Source organism: Pogoniulus pusillus, chromosome 15 (genome assembly GCF_015220805.1).
Source record: "Pogoniulus pusillus isolate bPogPus1 chromosome 15, bPogPus1.pri, whole genome shotgun sequence".
Lineage (NCBI taxonomy): Eukaryota > Metazoa > Chordata > Aves > Piciformes > Lybiidae > Pogoniulus > Pogoniulus pusillus.
In genome coordinates this window covers 19,903,951-19,921,205 of record NC_087278.1, presented here as the reverse complement: position 1 = coordinate 19,921,205, position 17,255 = coordinate 19,903,951, and the positions used below count along the sequence as shown (strand labels likewise).

The 17,255-nt window shown below is 47.6% G+C and overlaps 1 protein-coding gene across 4 annotated transcripts in view; it reads right to left on the bottom strand.

Annotated features, from left to right (window-relative positions):
* The window catches only part of RERG (RAS like estrogen regulated growth inhibitor), a 100,804-nt gene that overhangs the window by 20,235 nt on the left and 63,314 nt on the right, over positions 1–17,255 (bottom strand). For 3 of the 4 annotated variants that reach the window (XM_064155621.1, XM_064155620.1, XM_064155623.1), the window contains one exon: positions 2,309–2,365. The exons of the other annotated variant lie outside the window; for it this stretch is intronic. In XM_064155621.1, coding sequence (XP_064011691.1) covers positions 2,309–2,365 — 57 coding nt within the window. The remainder of the gene's footprint in view (positions 1–2,308; positions 2,366–17,255) is intronic. 4 annotated transcript variants of the gene reach the window in all.

The following is a 17,255-nucleotide window of genomic DNA, read 5'->3' as shown; positions in this document are numbered from 1 at the left end:
CCAACCTTGGTGATACTGTGATACTGTGCGATACATCAAGGCTGATCTTGGATGTCTCCAGGGATGTGGCCTCAACCACATCTCTGGACAACCTGTTCCAGTGTTTTTCCACTCTCATTGCTTTGACAATGCCAGACAACAACTTATCCTGAGAGATTAAGAACTGCTTTCAAACAAGCAAGCAAAACAGCCAACAAGCCAAGATGCTGACAGTGACTTGCCCTTTACTGAGAAATGATGGATAAGTCAAGCCTGGTGGTGAACACTCCCCACAGAATGCCCTTTGCTGTGGTTATTACCCCTTTGGCTGAGAAGAGTGAAATAAATAGCATTGCAATATGTGCCTTTGTGAAGGTGCAGCTGTCCTAGGGATGCTTGCACAGATCTCCCACCAGGCACAGAAGTGGCAGAGCTGCAAAGCCCTGACTTCATCAGTAGCTTCATGTGCTAAAGGCTGCGAGACTCAGTGATGCTCCTCCTGCCAGAACAACTAATTTCATGGCTTCTAATTTGGCTCCTAGGGCTGCAGCAGTATATCCAGATGCTGCTAAAAATATGGTCTTTCATTTTCTTCTGGCAGGTTAGAGTAGTAAAGAATATTTATAAGGTGGTGTTTTTCCTTTCCAGCTAAAATGTACCACCCTTGAATTAAGAGGACAAAGGGTTGGGGTTTTTTTTAGCCTTGGTTTAGGATAATGTTGAATTTCCACCAGGCCTTGTACAGCTTAGTGAAAACTGTCCTAAAAATAGGAATTATCTGGGACTCCTTGCATCAGAGGGCTAATGAGTGGCTGAAAACTCAGCATGAGAAATGAACTGTAAGTATGATGTTTTTGTCAGAGTCCCACTGACTTCTGGCACAGCTTCTTGTTGCTTAGTAGGTAAAGAGTTTGCAACTGCTTTGCTCCTGCCCTTTCAAAATTACTTCAGATTGGATGTTAGGAAGAAGTTCTTCACCATGAATCAACCCAGGGTGAGACTTTCTGGCTCTCTACAGCTCCCTGAAATGAAGCTGGAGCCAGGTGGGGGTTGGTCTCTTGCAAGTAACAGGTGATGGGACAAGACAAAACAGTCTCAAGTTGTGCCAGGGAAGGTTTAGTTTGCATATTGGGAAAAATTGCTTCCTCCAAAGGGTTGTCAAGCCCCAAACCAGGCTGCTCAGGCCCATGGTGAAATCCCTGTCCCTGGAGTGATTGAAAAGCTGTGTAGGTGAGGTGCTGAGGGATGCGGCTTAGTGCTGGGGTAATGGTTAGACTTGATGATCTTAAAGGTCTCTTCCAACCAAAATGACTCTGTGATAGAATCAAGCAGGTTCAAAGAGACCTCCAAGCTCAGCCACTCCAACCTATCCCCCAGCCCTATCCAGTCAAGCAGACCATGGCACTAAGTGCCTCAGCCAGGCTTTGCTGCAACACTTCCAGGGACGGTGCCTCCACCACCTCCCTGGGCAGCCCATTCCAATGCCAATCACTCTCTCTGCCAACAACTTCCTCCTAACAGCCAGACTAGACCTCCCCCAGCACAACTTGAGACTGTGTCCATGAGAGTGGCAAGAGCCTGGAATGGGTTGCCCAGGGAGGTGGTGGAGTCACTGCCACAGGATCACAGGCTCACAGGACAACAGGGATTGGAAGGGACCCAAAGAGATCATCAAGTCCAACCCCCCTGCCACAGCAGGACCACACAATCTATCACAGATCACAGAGGAACACATCCAGACAGGCCTGGAAAGTCTCCAGAGAAGGAGACCCCACAACCTCACTGGGCAGCTTGTGTCAGGGCTCTGGGACCCTTACAGTCAAGAAGTTCCTTCTTGCACTGAGCTGGAACCTCCTGTGCTGCAGCTTCCATCCATTGCTCCTTGTTCTATCCCAGGAGCAAGTGAACAGAGCCTGTCCCACTCAGCCCTTTGATTTAATCCCCTCTCAGTCTTCTCTTCTCCAGACTAAGCAGCCCCAGGGCCCTCAGCCTCTCCTCCTCAGGCAGTGCTCCAGTCCCCTCATCATCCTCACAGCTCTCCACTGGACCCTCTCCAGCATCCCTGGGGGTGTATAAAAGGAGGCTGGATTTAGTGCCATGGTTCAGTTAATTACAGAGCTTAGGTGACAGGTTGGACTCAATGATCTCAAGGTCTGGTTAGTTTTGTGATCCTGTGGATTTGTTCCAGCTTGAAACAAGCACAGAGAAGATTTTCACAGCAAATCTGAGGGTTGGCTGAGGCTTGGCAGCGTAACTCTGTGCCCTTCTATTACTTCAGCCATGCCTCTGTGTGCAGCACACCCTGTGTAAGAGATGAAATGCAACCTACCTAGTGTCGGGTCATACTCCCAGATGAACCTTTTGGTCAGGAAGCGTACCACAAGAGCTGGAGGAACAGAACAGATCCAGGTAAGATGCACAGGCCAGCAACTCATCTGCTCCTTAAAGCTCTCCTTACACATTGTTTCCTGTGGGAGCCAGCCTGGGTGATCCTGCCTTGGCAGGCAGGCTGGACTCGATGGTCCCTGGAGGTCCCTTCCAACCTCTACAGTTTGGTGATCATAGAATCAGCCACGTTGAAAGAGGATCTTTCAAGGTCCCTTCCAGCCCCTGGCATTCTGTGATTCTGTGATTCTCTGACTTGGCTGCCTGATCTGCCAGAAAATAGACAGTGAGAGGAAAGCTGGAGAGGGCAGCCCAGTGCTTGGGCTGTCTGTCTGGAGACAAGCTTTCTGGCTTGCACTGCCCACCCCAGCAGTGGTCCCCCTGGAGCAGGGGCATTCCTGTGGAGCCATTTCATTTATGCTGTGTTCACTTGCTGCCAGATGACATCATTTTTTAGTGAAATCACTTCTGCCAGCAGAAGAATCAGAAGTGAGTGCACTAGGAATTCAGTACACCCAGGAGCAGCAGCACTCAGGTTTCTGCAGCTGGCATAAATAACTCTTTAGGTGAAGCAATGCCAAGATGGGCATTACTCCCTGCCTGCCTCAGCAAAGGTGTGTGCCCCCTGTTTGACCTGCCAGTCTTAGTTAGAATCAGAATCAAGCAGCTTGGAAGAGACCTCCAAGCTCAGCCAGTCCAACTTAGCACCCAGCCCTGGCCAAGCAACCAGACCATGGCACTAAGTGACTCATCCAGGCTTGGATTCAACACCCCCAGGGATGGTGACTCCACCACCTCCCTGGGCAGCCCATTCCAATGCCAATCACTCTCTCTGCCAACAACTTCCTCCTAACATCCAGCCTAGGTCTCCCCTGGCACAACTTAGGACTGTGTCCTCCTGTTCTATCGCTGGTTGCCTGGCAGAAGAGCCCAACCCCAGCTGGCTACAGCCTCCCTTCAGGGAGCTGCAGGCTGCTGAGGAAATGCAAGAGCTTGCAGGCTGAGGAGGGAAGAATCTCCAGCAAACTGCAGCTTGGATTCCCGCTGTGTTTCTCGGAGCCACAAGCATTACCTAAGGGAATTGATGTAATGTCCCAGCAAAGAAGAACAGACTCATGTCTCACTTCCAAGTCAGCTGTTTCACACAGGGTTTAAATCAGAGTGGAACTTGGCCCAGGACTTCCATTCACTCATGTTAGAAGTTATTTTTGGAGAATAAACAGGATTATCTATCAAGGACACTTGCAGTGTAACTCCACTGGAGACAGGGAAGTTGTATCAGGAATTAACTTGGCTCACAAACTCAGGTTATCAACTACCTCACCCACGTCTTTGGGACTTGTGTGGCTGAGTCCCTTAGCTTCAAAAATTCCAGTCAATATATTTTAGAACTGGGTTTTGTTGGGGTTGTTTTTTTTAACAGTGTTTTGTGTCTTGCTTTATATCTTTGGCTTTAGTAATGCATGAAAGCTCTGGCTAATTTTACAGTCTGCCTGCACACATCACTTCATGAATGTGTTCTCATTCCAGCCAATACAAGCTGAGCTTTTCAGGCAAGAATGGAAGCAGGGTTTTATTTGAAAGAAACATCCCCCTTGAAGATCCCTGAGGTCACTTCCAACCTAAACCATTCTATGATTCCCCAAAAGCTACAAAGTCATCCTAAGTTGCTCTAAGAAAAAGACCAACTTTCCACAGTGGAATAACAGTGTGATGACTCTTTGGTATGGAGAATGTTTTCAGCTATGAAAAAAAAATGGTCTGGAAGTAGTCATAAAATCATAGAATCAAGCAGATTGGAAGAGGCCTCCAAGCTCAGCCAGTCCAGCTTAGCACCCAGTCCTAGCCAATCATGGCACTAAGTAGTCCTAGCATTTAACTTATCAACAAGTCTGTTCCTGGTGCCATGCAATAAAACAAGGGGACACAGTCTCAAGTTGTGCCAGGGTAGGTATAGGCTGGATATTAGGAAGAAGTTCTTCACAGAGAGAGTGATTTCCCATTGGAATGGGCTGCCCAGGGAGGTGGTGGAGGCACCGTCCCTGGGGGTCTTCAAGAAAAGACTGGATGAGGCACTCAGTGCCATGGTCTAGTTGACTGGCTAGGGCTGGGTGATAGGTTGGACTCGATGATCTTGGAAGTCTCTTCCAACCTGGTTGATTCTATGATTCTATGATTCTATGATTCTATGATGTTGTGTCATCAGTAAGCCCTACTTGGCACAAAACAGCAGAGTGGTTTAAACCAGAGGTTGTAATCATCATAGAATGGTTTAGGTTGGAGGGGAACTCAAAGCTCAGCCAGTTCCAAACCCCTGCCATAGGCAGGGACACCTCCCACTAGAACAGGTCGCTCAAGGTCTCATCCAATCTGGTTCTGAACACCTCCAGGGAGGTTGTGCAGCACAGAATCACCCAATGTGATCTTTGAAATCTTTGATCACATTGGGTGATTCTGTGCTGCTCAACCTCCCTGGGCAACCTGTGCCAGTGTCTCAGCACCTTCACTGCAAACAACTTCTTCCTAACATCCAGTTTAAATCTCCCCTCTGCCACTTTAAACCCATTCCTCCTCATCCTCTCATTACAAGACCTTGTCAGTAGTCCCTCCCCAGCCTTCATGTAGGTCCCCTTCAGATCCTGGAAGGCCACTCCAAGGTCTCCACAAAGCCTTCTCCTCTCCAGGCTGCACAGCCCCAACTCTCTCAGCCTGTCCTCACAGCAGAGCTGCTGCAGCCCTCGGAGCATCTTAGTGGCCTCCTCTGGACTTACTCCAACAGTTCCATGTCCTGCTTGTGTTGGGGGCTTCCAGGAAAAGGAAAAAAAAAAGAAAAAGGAAAAGAAAATACAGGAAAAGAAAAATAAAAAGAAAGAGGAAAATTAAAAGAAAAAGGAAAAAAGGAAAAGAAAAAGAAAAAAAAAGAGGAAAAAATATGGAAAAGGAAAATAAAAAGGAAAAAAGAGGAAATGGGAAAAAAGAAAAAGAAGGAAAAGGAAAAGAAAAATAAAAAAATAGGAAAAGAAAAATAAAAAGATAAAGGAAAAAAAAGGAAAAGAAAAAAAAGAACAGAAAAAAGAAAAAAGATGGAAAATGAAAATAAAAAGGAAAAAAGAGGAAAAGGAAAAAAAAAAGAAAAAGAAAAAGGAAAAGGAAAATAAAAAGAAAAAAAGGAAAAGAAAAGAAAAAAAGAGGGAAAAGAAAAAGAAAAAGGAAAAGAAAAAAAGGACAATAAAAAGAAGAAAAAGGAAAAAAAGAAAAATAAAAAAATGGAAAAGGAAAAGAAGAAAAAGGAAAAAAAGAAAAAGAAGGAAAAGTAAAAGAAGAAAAAAAGGGAAGAAAAAGAAAAAGAAAAAGAGGAAAATAAAAAGAAGAAGAAAAATAAAAAGAAGAAGAGGAAAGGAAAAGAAGAAGAAAACTAAACTGTTCCCTGGCTTTTTCTGTGCTGTACTTCATCTCTTTTACATGCACCAACCCTGGCTTTCTGGGTGTAGCTCCATGGAGATGCCAGATAGCCTGGAAAAACTTGACATTACCACCCAGCTGGAGTAAGATATGAGGCAAAACCTGGACAGATGATATGTCCTGTACAATTTCTATCTGCCTTTGACAGAGCAGCTTAGGTGACCACTGGAAGTATGCATCAGCCTCACTGATTGATGAGCCACAAATCAGCCAGTGGATGCATACCTTGTAAGCTGCCTGTGTCACAGAAGAATGAAGAGCAACAAAATGCACTGAAACCTGACTAATGGATTTTCCCTGTTCCTCTGTTTTCTAGTGCTGATAACAGAAGCACTAATAAATGTTACAGCTCTCCAATGCAGTGCACAATGAAATATTTATGGGAGCCTTTACTATTTCTGTTGATTTTTGCAGTGCAGTTCCTTGGCCAGGAGTTTTAAAGGAAGGAGATAAGGAATTGTTTTCCTTCTGACAAGCTCATTGCCAAGTAGCTGGACCAGAGACACCTGGAGAAGTGCCCAGGAGAATGAATGGAAAAAGGCCTGTGAGAACAGATATAGAAGCACAGAATGGTTGAGGTTGGAAGGGACCTCAAAGCTCAGCCAGTTCCAACCTCCTGCCATAGGCAGGGACACTTCCCACTAGAACAGGTTGCTCAGGGCCTCATCCAACCTGGCCTTGAACACCTCCAAGGAAGTTCAAAGATCACATTGGGTGATTCTGTGCTGCACAACCTCCCTGGGCAACCTGTGCCAGTGTCTCACCACCCTCACTGCAAACAACTTCTTCCTAACATCCAGTTTCAATCTCCCCTCTGCCAGTTTAAACCCATTCCTCCTCACCCTGTCATGACAAGACCTTGTCAGTAGTCCCTCCCCAGCCTTCCTGTAGCCCCTTTCAGACACTGGAAGGCCACTCCAAGATCTCCTGGAAGCCTTCTCCTCTCCAGGCTGCTGAGCCCCAATTCTTGTAGCCTGTCCTCAGAGCAGAGCTGCTGCAGCCCTCTGAGCATCTCTATGACCCTGCTCTGGACTGGCTCAAACAGTTCCATGTCCTCCTTGTGCTGGGGACTCCAGAACTGCACCCAGGACTGCAGGTGGGGTGTGAGGAGAGCAGAGCCAAGGGGCAGAATCCCCTCCCTTGCCCTGCTGCCCACACTGCTCTTGCTGCAGCCCAGCACAGGGTTGTTGTCTGGGCTGCACTCACACTGCAGGCTCATGTGGAGCTTTTCATCAGCCCAGACCCTCAGGTCTTTTCCTCAGGGCTGCTCTCAGCCATTCCCCACCCAGCCTGGAGTTGTTAGACAGTGACATAAAGCACAATGCTTTTCAGGCTTGTGTGACTAGTTACAAGGTGTGCAACCTTCCAACTGCCTCTAGCATCTCATGGAAAGAGGTGGCAAATGTCCTGACAGCTGCTCTCATGTTTTATCTGTGCATAGGTTGTTGTTTTTTCACCCTCCCTCCTTTCCTCTGCTTTGTTCAGGCATCTCCTCCCATTCCTTGCTTGCCACCTGGGATCTTGAACTCTGATTTGTACCAGCCTTTTTTTTGATCAGTACAGCTTTGCCATTTCAGGTGGAGAATTAAGAGACACAGCAGCAGGAGATAAGAAGCTCTTAAAGAGCCAAAGGTATCATTTCCACAGTAGGGCTGGCAATACTAAAGAACAAGAAAAGTGAATGACAGAAAGGCTATGATCAACAGCTGAAGTGAAATGGAAGTTAAATGCCATGGGCCACATGCTGATTTCTTGTAGCTGGAGGAAGCTCAGTCTAAATAAAGATTTCCTAACATGCTCTAAAGATGCTTGTTTCTAGAGGCAAAAAATAAAGCCCTAACCCTCCAAGAGATGGGACTCGGAGCTGCCTAATGGTGTCTAACAGCATCAGCTGCAGCATCACTTCTTTCTTGGAGCAGGCTGGGACAGCAGGAATAGGTGAAGAGCATAACTCAGCTGTGATTGAAGTCAGTTTAAATCTGAAGCCTAACTGATGATCTGCCTGATCTCACATCACTAAGTGCCCCAGCCAGGCTTCGCTTCAACACCTCCAGGGACAGTGACTCCACCACCTCCCTGGGCAGCCCATTCCAATGCCAATCACTCTCTCTGACAACAACTTCCTCAGAACATCCAGCCTAGACCTGCCCTGGCACAACTTCACACTGTGCCCCCTTGTTCTGTTGCTGCTTGCCTGGCAGAAGAGCCCAACCCCACCTGGCTACAGCCTCCCTTCAGGTAGCTGTAGACAGCAGTTGTAGACTGTTCCCTCTCTGCCTGGCTGCTCTCAGCCACTCTGTCCCCAGCCTCTAGTGCTGCTTGGGGTTGTTGTGGCCAAAGTGTAGAACCCTGCACTTGGCCTTGTTCAATCTCGTCCCCTTGGCCTCTGCCCACCCATCCAGCCTGGCCAGGTCCCTCTGCAGGGCTCTTCTACCCTCCAGCAGATCCACACCTGCTCCTAGCTTGGTGTCATCTGCAAACTTACTGATGCTGGACTCAATCTCCTCGACCAGATCATCAATAAAGATATAGAACAGCACTGATCCCTGGGGCACACCACTAGTGACAGCTGCCAGCACTCATTTGGTGCCTGTAACAATGTAGAGGCTATTATCAGTTGGACTGGATCATCTTGGAGGTCTCTTCCAACCTGGTTGATTCTATGAGTCTATGATTGTGCTTGGAAGCTGGCCACACAATCCTGAGAACTGCTCAGAGTTTACTTCATCATTACACGTGTGTGTGTGTGTGTGTGTGGCCAGGGGGAAAGCAAGCTCTAAATGTAAAGGCTAAATTTGAACCTAAACTGCTGCTTTCATTTTCAGTGCTTTAAGGGAATTCAGCTATTAAATTCAGCCAATAAATATCTTCTGTCTTCAAACGAAGTAAAAGGCTCAGTAGTAGATAATGTCTGTTGTAAAACCTCAGCCTTATCTCAAGTCTGGAACTTGAAGGATCAGCTCAGTTTATGATGCTCATCACAGCTGCCAGGATACCTAGCCCTGCCTCCCTGGCATGCAGTAGCTACAGGGGTGTTCCTCTGGTCTCATAGTTAGCTATGCTTAGTTTGAAGCCTATACAAAGAGGAAGCTCTGCTACATTTCCTCAGGATGAATAATCACAGAATCCACAGCAAAGTGTAATAAGAGCTGCTGGCCTGAGATTACAGTGGCTGGAAGGAGCACAATTCTGCTGGGAAGCTGACACCACACCAATGCCACTGAGTGCAGCTCAGCAGCACAAACTGCTCCTGGCCCAGCCTGACAAACCAGAAGCCAGCAGCAGCTACCTGTTGTCTCCAGAAACTGAACCTGCAGCTTTTCCAGGCAGACCTCCCCCAGCTTCTGGGCATGCAGTTTTGGAAGGCAGGAGGGTTAGCTGTGCTTTACTGCCCAGCTCTACACATGTGCATAACAGACCTCACCAGTGAGTTACTTGTGCTGCTTTTGGGCTTGCTTCATCCCTTGTCACAGAATCACAGAATGCCAGGGGCTGGAAGGGACCTCCAAAGCTCAGCCAGTCCAACTGCCCTGCCACAGCAGGATCTCCTGTACCAGATCACACAGGGGGGTTTGGAATATCTGCAGAGGGAGACTCTGCATCCACCTTGGGCAGCCTGTTCCAGTGCTCTGTCACCCTCACAGGGAAAAAATCCTCCTCCTGTTTCCATGGAACTTCCTGTGCCTCCACTTCCACCCAGTGCCCCTTGTCCTGTCACTGGGCATCACCCAGCAACCCTCCTGGCACCGAGTGGAGTCTGGCTCCATCCTCTTGGCACTCAGCCTGCATGCATTGATAGACATGAGTGAGGGCATCTCTCAGTCTCCTCTTCTGCAAGCTCAAGAGCCCCAGCTCCTTCAGGCTCTCCTAACAGAGATGTTTCATTCCTTTCATTTTTGTGGCTCTGTGCTGGACTCTCTCAAGCAATTCCTCTTAAACTGGGGGGCCCAAAACTGGACACAGTACTCCAGATGCAGCCTCATCAGGGCAGAGAAGAGGGGCAGGAGAACCTCTCTCGTCCTACACACCACAGCCCTTCTAATCCACCTCAGATGTGCCCTGCTGGCCACAAGAGCACACTGCTGAATAAGGAGTTATACCCCAAGCCCTGAGGTGCTGTGTGAGATTCTCTTGTCCATAGAAAGGACACCGATGGCAAAGATACCAAGTCACAGATCCAGGACTCTTTCAGTCATCATCTCCTTCAGCAGTTTACTCAGTCTGAAGTGACCTTAGGGATAGGATTTTCTTCATTCCTTTCCCATGACGCTGCAAACACCAAGCTCCTGTTTGCTCTGGGGGGGAGGTGGGAGGACGTTCAAGATCCCAGGGCAGCTTTGCAAGGGTCTTGTGTCATCTTTCCCTGCTAGAATGCTTTCCTCTCTCCTGAGGGTCAGTAGGTACATGGCACCAGGGTGGCTAACAGTGGCAGGGGTTCCTTCAGGGCTTAAGGAAGTTTGCAATTAGGAGGATGGTAGCTGCTGTTGTTTTCTCAGCCCATTGTGATAAACTTCTTGATGAGTTTTTTTTTTGCTTTTACTGCTTTTCTTAAGGACTCTGCCTCAGTTTCACCCTGTGGTCTTTTATTTTTGAGTGAGCAGGGAGGATATAAACAATTCCACTTTCTCTCCCAGCATTTGAATCAAGCCAAAACACAACAACAAAAAGGAAAAGAACAACCCCCAAATTTATTCTTCCTGTTACTGCAGCAGTCTGTGTTTGCTGAGCTGTTCACAGAATCAAGCAGGTTGGAAGAGATCTCCAAGCTCATCCAGTCCAACCTAGCACCCAGCCCTATCCAGTCAGCTAGACCATGGCACTAAGTGCCCCATCCAGTCATGATGATATCACCTGAGCCATGAGGAAACACAGCCCTGGGAACCTACAGTTTGACAAGTAAGAAAACCTCCAGGTCACAGAATCACAGAATTAAGCAAGCTGGAAAAGACCTTTGAGATCATCCAGTCCCAGCTATCTCCTAACCCTTCTAATTAACTAACCCATGGCACTAAGTGCCTCATCCAGCCTCCTCTTGAACACTGCCAGGGATGGGGACTCCACCACCTCCCTGGGCAGCCCATTCCAATGCCAATCACTCTCTCTGTGAAGATCTTCTTCTTAACATCCAGCCCGAACCTGCCCTGGCATAGCTTGAGGCTGTGTCCACTTGTTCTGTCCCTGGGTGCTTGGCAGAAGAGCCCAACCCCACCTGGCTACAGCGTCCCTTCAGGGAGTTGTAGACAGCAATGAGCTCTGCCCTGAGGCTCCTCTTCTGCAGGCTGCACACCCCCAGATCATTCTATGCAGCCAGAGAGACACAAAAGAATTGCTTCTGTCCAGAAGTGGTCCAAGTCTCAGGTAGCCATGTAGAGGTGTGGGGGAAAGCAGCCACCATCAAGAATTATCAAAGAGCAGCTGCATTACTGCCATCAGATTCCTGCCTCTCTTGATCCTGCCAGCTGGTGGGAGTCTGGCCCTGTTGTCAGGAGCAAAGCTGTCCTCGTTTACACACACACCTACTCTTCTGAAACTCTTTTAAAGGGAACTGAGAGTAAGAACAAGGTAGAACACTCTATAGGTCTCCTGCCTTAGGTTCCCCGTGGCTCTCCTCACAAAGCTCAAGTAATGCTCATAGGCAAAACTTGCAGGCAAAGGAAGATTAGTCACGGGGAAAGGGATTGAGACTGTCCAGGAATGTTATGATTTGATTTTATTTTGTTTAAAATGCTAAAAGGCTTTTAAGGAAGGCCGAGGCAGTGGCTAGGGAGCCAGTCCAAGAGATGCTTTGCATTCCTTGATTTGACATGCTTTTTCTTTGGGTTTTGCCAAAGAGAAAAATGAGGGATTAGATTTGCAAAGCTATGGCTGTGCCCAGCAGGGCAGAGAAGGAACCACTGTGGTGCCCAAAAGCCTTTCCACAGAGTCACAGAAACGCTCAGGTTGGAAAAGTCCCTCAAGTGGTGGAGTCACCATCCCTGGAGGTATTGAAGCAAAGCCTGGCTGGGGCACTTAGTGCCATGGTCTGGTTGAATGGCCAGGGCTGGGTGCTAGGTTGGGCTGGATGATCTTGGAGCTCTCTTCCAACCTGGCTGATTCTCTGATTCTATGATCATCCAGTCCAACCTAGCACCCAGCCCTGGCCAAGCAACCAGACCACGGCACTAAGTGCCCCAGCCAGGCTTGGCTTCAACACCTCCAGGGACAGAGACTCCACCACCTCCCTGGGCAGCCCATTCCAATGCCAATCACTCTCTCTGACAACAACTTCCTCAGAACATCCAGCCTAGACCTCCCCTGGCACAACTTCACACTGTGTCCCCTTCTTCTCTTGCTGCTTGCCTGGCAGCAGAGCCCAACCCCACCTGGCTACAGCCTCCCTTCAGGTAGCTGCAGACAGCAATGAGCTCTGCCCTGAGCCTCCTCTTCTGCAGGCTGCACACCCCCAGCTCCCTCAGCCTCTCCTCTACAGGCTGTGCTCCAGGCCCCTCACCAGCTTTGGCGCCCTCCTGTGGACACCTTCCAGTACTGCAACTTCTCTCTTGAATGGAGGAGCCCAGAACTGGACACAGCACTCCAGGGGTGGCCTGAGCAGTGCTGAGCACAGGGGCAGAAGAACCTCCCTTGTCCTGCTGCCCACACTGCTCTTGAGCCAGGCCAGGATGCCATTGGCTCTGCTGCCCACCTGGGCACTGCTCCCTCATCTTCAACTCCTCTCTACCACCACTCTCAGGTCCCTCTCTGCCTGGCTGCTCTCAGCAACTCTGGCCCCAGCCTGTAGTGCTGCTTGGGGTTGTTGTGGCCAAAGTGTAGAACCCTGCACTTGGTCTTGTTCAGTCTCATCCCATTGGCCTCTGCCCACCCATCCAACCTGTCCAGGTCTCTCTGCAGAGCTCTCCTACCCTCCAGCAGCTCCACACCTGCTCCAAGCTTGGTGTCATCTGCAAACCTACTGATGCTGGACTCAATCCCCTCACCCAGATCATCAGTAAATATATTAAACAGGACTGGACCCAGCACTGATCCCTGGGGCACAGCACTAGTGCCAGCTGCCAGCTGGATGTGGCACCATTCACCACCACTTTTTAGGTCTGGCCATCCTGCCAGTTCTTGACCCATTTCAGAGTGAAATTTAAGGGATTTGAGAATTCCTACCCTAATTTCTTCAAAGCAAACTTTTAACTGTCACATATAACAGAAGAATTCAGAGCAAATATGCATATGATTAGCCTAATTTACAGAGAAATGATAATTAAACACTGCTAGAGATGGATATAAACCAGAAGAATTGGATCCAAACATAAGCAGTCTTTCAGACAGACTGAGATCTAGTTACAGTCTCTGTAGCTGAAACATCTCCCTAAACATCTCTGAAAGGAATGTAAAACAACTTGCCCTGTAAAGTCTGAGTCACTTTTCAGCCAAGAAGGTAGAAGTGGTGAAAAGGGCACTGAAAATGTTGGTATTTTGCCTTTGGAGCTGCAAAATAAATAGCTGGAGCTGCAAAATAAATAGCTGGAGCTGGGGTAAGCAAGGGCTAAGTCCATAAAAAGCTCTCTTAGGTTGAACTGTGGTCAGGTAAAACAATTTACCTAACACAAGGAGCATCACAGGATCATAGAAGGGTTTAGGTTGGAAGGGAGCTCAAAGCTCTGCCAGTTCCAACCCCCTGCCATAGGCAGAGACACCTCCCACTAGAACAGGTTGCTCAAGGTCTCATCCAGCCTCGTCCTGAACACCTCCAGGGAGGTTGTGGAGCACAGAATCACCCAATGTGATCTTTGATCACATTGGGTGATTCTGTGCTCCACAACCTCCCTGGGCAACCTGTGCCAGTGTCTCTCCAGTATCCCCCTTTTGCCATCACCAGGGTGGAATCAAACGCCCATGAGAACCGTACTTAGATTGCTGCTACTGCTGCCTTCACCATCCCCCATATCTGGGATGTGAATCAAATCAGCATTTATGGACAGCAGCAGCACAGTGGAAAAGTGGCCTGTGGCCTAAGGCACAGTTTATCTTTGCCTCTCTCCCACACTGCAGGAAGCATCACTCCGTGGCACTTACCCCTGCGCCCATTTGTCACAGGATGTTAGGGGCTGGAAGGGACTCAGGGAGATCATCAAGTCTAACCCCCCTGCCACAGCAGGACAATGCTATCTGACACAGATCACAGAGGAACACATCCAGACAGACCTTGAAAGGCTCCACAACCTCTCTGGGCAGCCTGTGCCAGTGTTCTGGGACCCTTACAGTAAAGAAGTTGCCCCTTGTGTTGAGGCAGAATCTCTTTTGCTGCAAGTTACACTCATTGCTCCTTGTCCTATCCCAGGAAGCAGTGAGCAGAGCCTGTCCCCCCCTCCTGGCAGCCGTCAGATACTTATAAACATTAACCAAATCCCCTCTCAGTCTTCTCTTCTCCAGACTAAACAGCCCTAGGCCCCTCAGCCTCACCTCCTAAGCCATGCCCACCTGCCCCCTCATCATCCTCATAGCTCTCCTCTGGACCCTCTCCAGCAGATCCCTGTCCCTCTTCAACTGGGGAGCCCAAAACTGAACACAGTACTCAAGATGAATTTCCCCATTTGGGAAGTTCAAGATGTGGAGAGAGGTTAATTATTTGGTGGTAAAGCACTTGCAGACCTTTAGGGTTTTGGAGATGCACACAGGGCTCCAGATGGTTTCTAAACAGCTGTGGGAAATGTGTCAAGGAGCAGACTTTAGCTTAATGAGGTTTCCAAGATAACTGAGTGGGAGTGGATTCCTCTGCCCAAGCTTAAATCATTGAACCATAGAATCAACCAGGTTGGAAGAGACCTCCAAGATCATCCAGTCCAACCTATCAACCTAAATGTCATGGCAGGGGTGATTTATCTCAAAACAGCTAAAATGTTCAGTGGAAAGGTGACTCTCTGTCTCCTGCAATATTTATTGCTGGGGAATAACTCTTCCTTTCAGCCAGTGGCTCATCTGGCTTTCCTGGCCTCGGTTCATAAAGAAAAAATCCATCCAAATTCAGGGCAGATTTGGTGTTTTTTAAAGCCATGAGAGGCTCTGACCTACAGAATCAGCTCCTCTCCTATCCAGGCCATACATAGAATCATAGAACATAGAATCAAACAGGTTGGAAGAGACCTCCAAGCTCAGCCAGCCCAACCTAGCACCCAGCCCTGGCCAAGCAACCAGACCATGGCACTAAGTGCCCCAGCCAGGCTTGGCTTCAACACCTCCAGGCACGGTGACTCTACCACCTCCCTGGGCAGCCCATTCCAATGCCAATCACTCTCTCTGACAACAACTTCCTCAGAACATCCAGCCTAGACCTGCCCTGGCACAACTTCACACTGTGTCCCCTTCTTCCGTTGCTGCTGCTGCTGCAGTTGCAGTGCCTGGAGGTGTTGAAGTAAAGCCTGGATGAGGCACTTAGTGCATGGTCTGGTTGACTGGCCAGGGCTGGGTGCTAGGTTGGACTGGATGAGCTTGGAGCTCTCTTCCAACCTGCTTGATTCTATGACTATTCTATGACCATTCTTCCAGCTCAAAGCCTCACTTGAGTCCTTCAGAAGTGTGTCTAGGTGGCACTGAGGCCACCACTTTGGTTGTGCTTAAAGCTGTGCTGGTGTTGGCTCTGCAGCTCAGCAGCAGGATGCTGTAAGCTGGGCTGGGTGTGTCACTGCTGTCCCTGGCACATTGGGTCTGTGGGAAAGCAGATCACACAGTATCATCAGGGTTGGAAGAGACCTCACAGATCATCAAGTCTAACCCTGCACCTCCATCCAGGAACCATCCCTTGCTGGTCTGTTATAGTTGGAAGGGGAGGCAGCACACGCTGGGTTTAAAGTGTTTGTGTTCATTGTGTCACAACAAACTCAGAGGCAATTATTACTTCCCTAAGGTAATATCAACTGCACTAACAGCATGAGAAACTCGAGCTGCCTGCTTCCTGGCCTTGGCCACAGCTCCTGAAATCACAGCTAGGGAAGGCAGAGCCTGGGTGAAAGGACCATTCTCTGTCTGCACAGCTCTCTTTTGCTCCTCATGCCGTGTCAATGAAGTCATCAGTCAGACTGCAATTACTCAGCAGTCCTTTGGGTTGGGGTTTTCTTTGGTTGATTTTGGTGGCTTTGTTCTTTTTCTATTTTTATTTTAATTTTCCTCTTTTTTTCTTCTTTCTTTTTTCTTTTTTTCTTTTGTTTTCTTTTTGTTTGTTTTTTCTCCTTTTTTCTTTTTTCTTTTTATTTTTTCTCTTTTTCTTTTTCCTTTCTTTTCTTTATTCTTCATTTTCTTTTTCTTTTAATTTTTCTTTTTTCCTTTTTTTAAACTTTTTCCCCTCTTTTTCTTTTTCCTCTCTTTTTCTTTTTCCTTTTTCTTTGTCTTTTTTTCTTTTTATTTTCATTTTCTTTTTATTTTTTCTTTTTATTTTCATTTTCTTCTTTTTTCTTTTCCTTTTCTTTTTCCTTCTTTTTATTTTTCTTTTTTCTTTGTCTTTTTTCCTTTTCCTTTTCCTTTTCCTTTTTCTTTGTATTTTTTTTTCTTTTCCTTTTTTTTTCCTTCTTTTTATTTGTCTTTTTTGTCTTTTTTTCTTTTCCTTTTCCTTTTCCTTTTCCTTTTCCTTTTCTTTTTCCTTCTTTCTTTTTCTTTTCCTTTTCCTTTTTCTTTTCCTTTTCCTTCTTCCTTCTTCCTTTTCCTTTTCCTTTTCCTTTTCCTTTTCTTTCTCTCTTTTTCTTTTTTCTTTGTCTTATTTTTCTTTTTCTTTTTCTTTATTTTTCCTTTTCTTTTTCTTTCTTTTCTTTTTCTTTTTAATTTTTTTTCTTTTTAACTTTTCCAACCAGGTTGGAAGAGACCTCGAAGCTCAGCCAGTCCAACCTAGCACCCAGCCCTGTCCAATCAACCAGACCATGGCACTAAGTGCCCCAGACAGGCTTTGCCTGAACACCTCCAGGCACGGCCACTCCACCACCTCCCTGGGCAGCCCATTCCAATGCCAATCACTCTCTCTCTGAAGAGCTTCCAGCCCAGATCCCCCTCATGTGAGTCCCACATTACCACAAAAACTAATTCCCTGACCTGAGCAGCATTAGAGGTGATTCCAGGACACATACAGAATGGAATCAAGTTGTAGATCAATTAGAGCACACTGAAATTCTCACACTCTGCAGCCTTTTCTCTCTTGCACTAAACTGATGTTTGCCAGCAAGTATGAACGGAAAGGACTCCAAGCAGCCCATGGTAGGGACAACCCCAAAGTATTTCTAGGGTCGTTCCTGTTCCCTGTCTGACCTGCTCTGCTTTTTGTCAGTGTCTACTTTAAGGGGTAAGAATTGTCTTTCTGTACTGTGGTTTATGCAGTGTCACAAAGGCTGATACTGATCTCTAGCAGCAGAAGTTTCTGTTTGATCTCGCCAGTGTATGTTATTCACATCAGGGCCTCT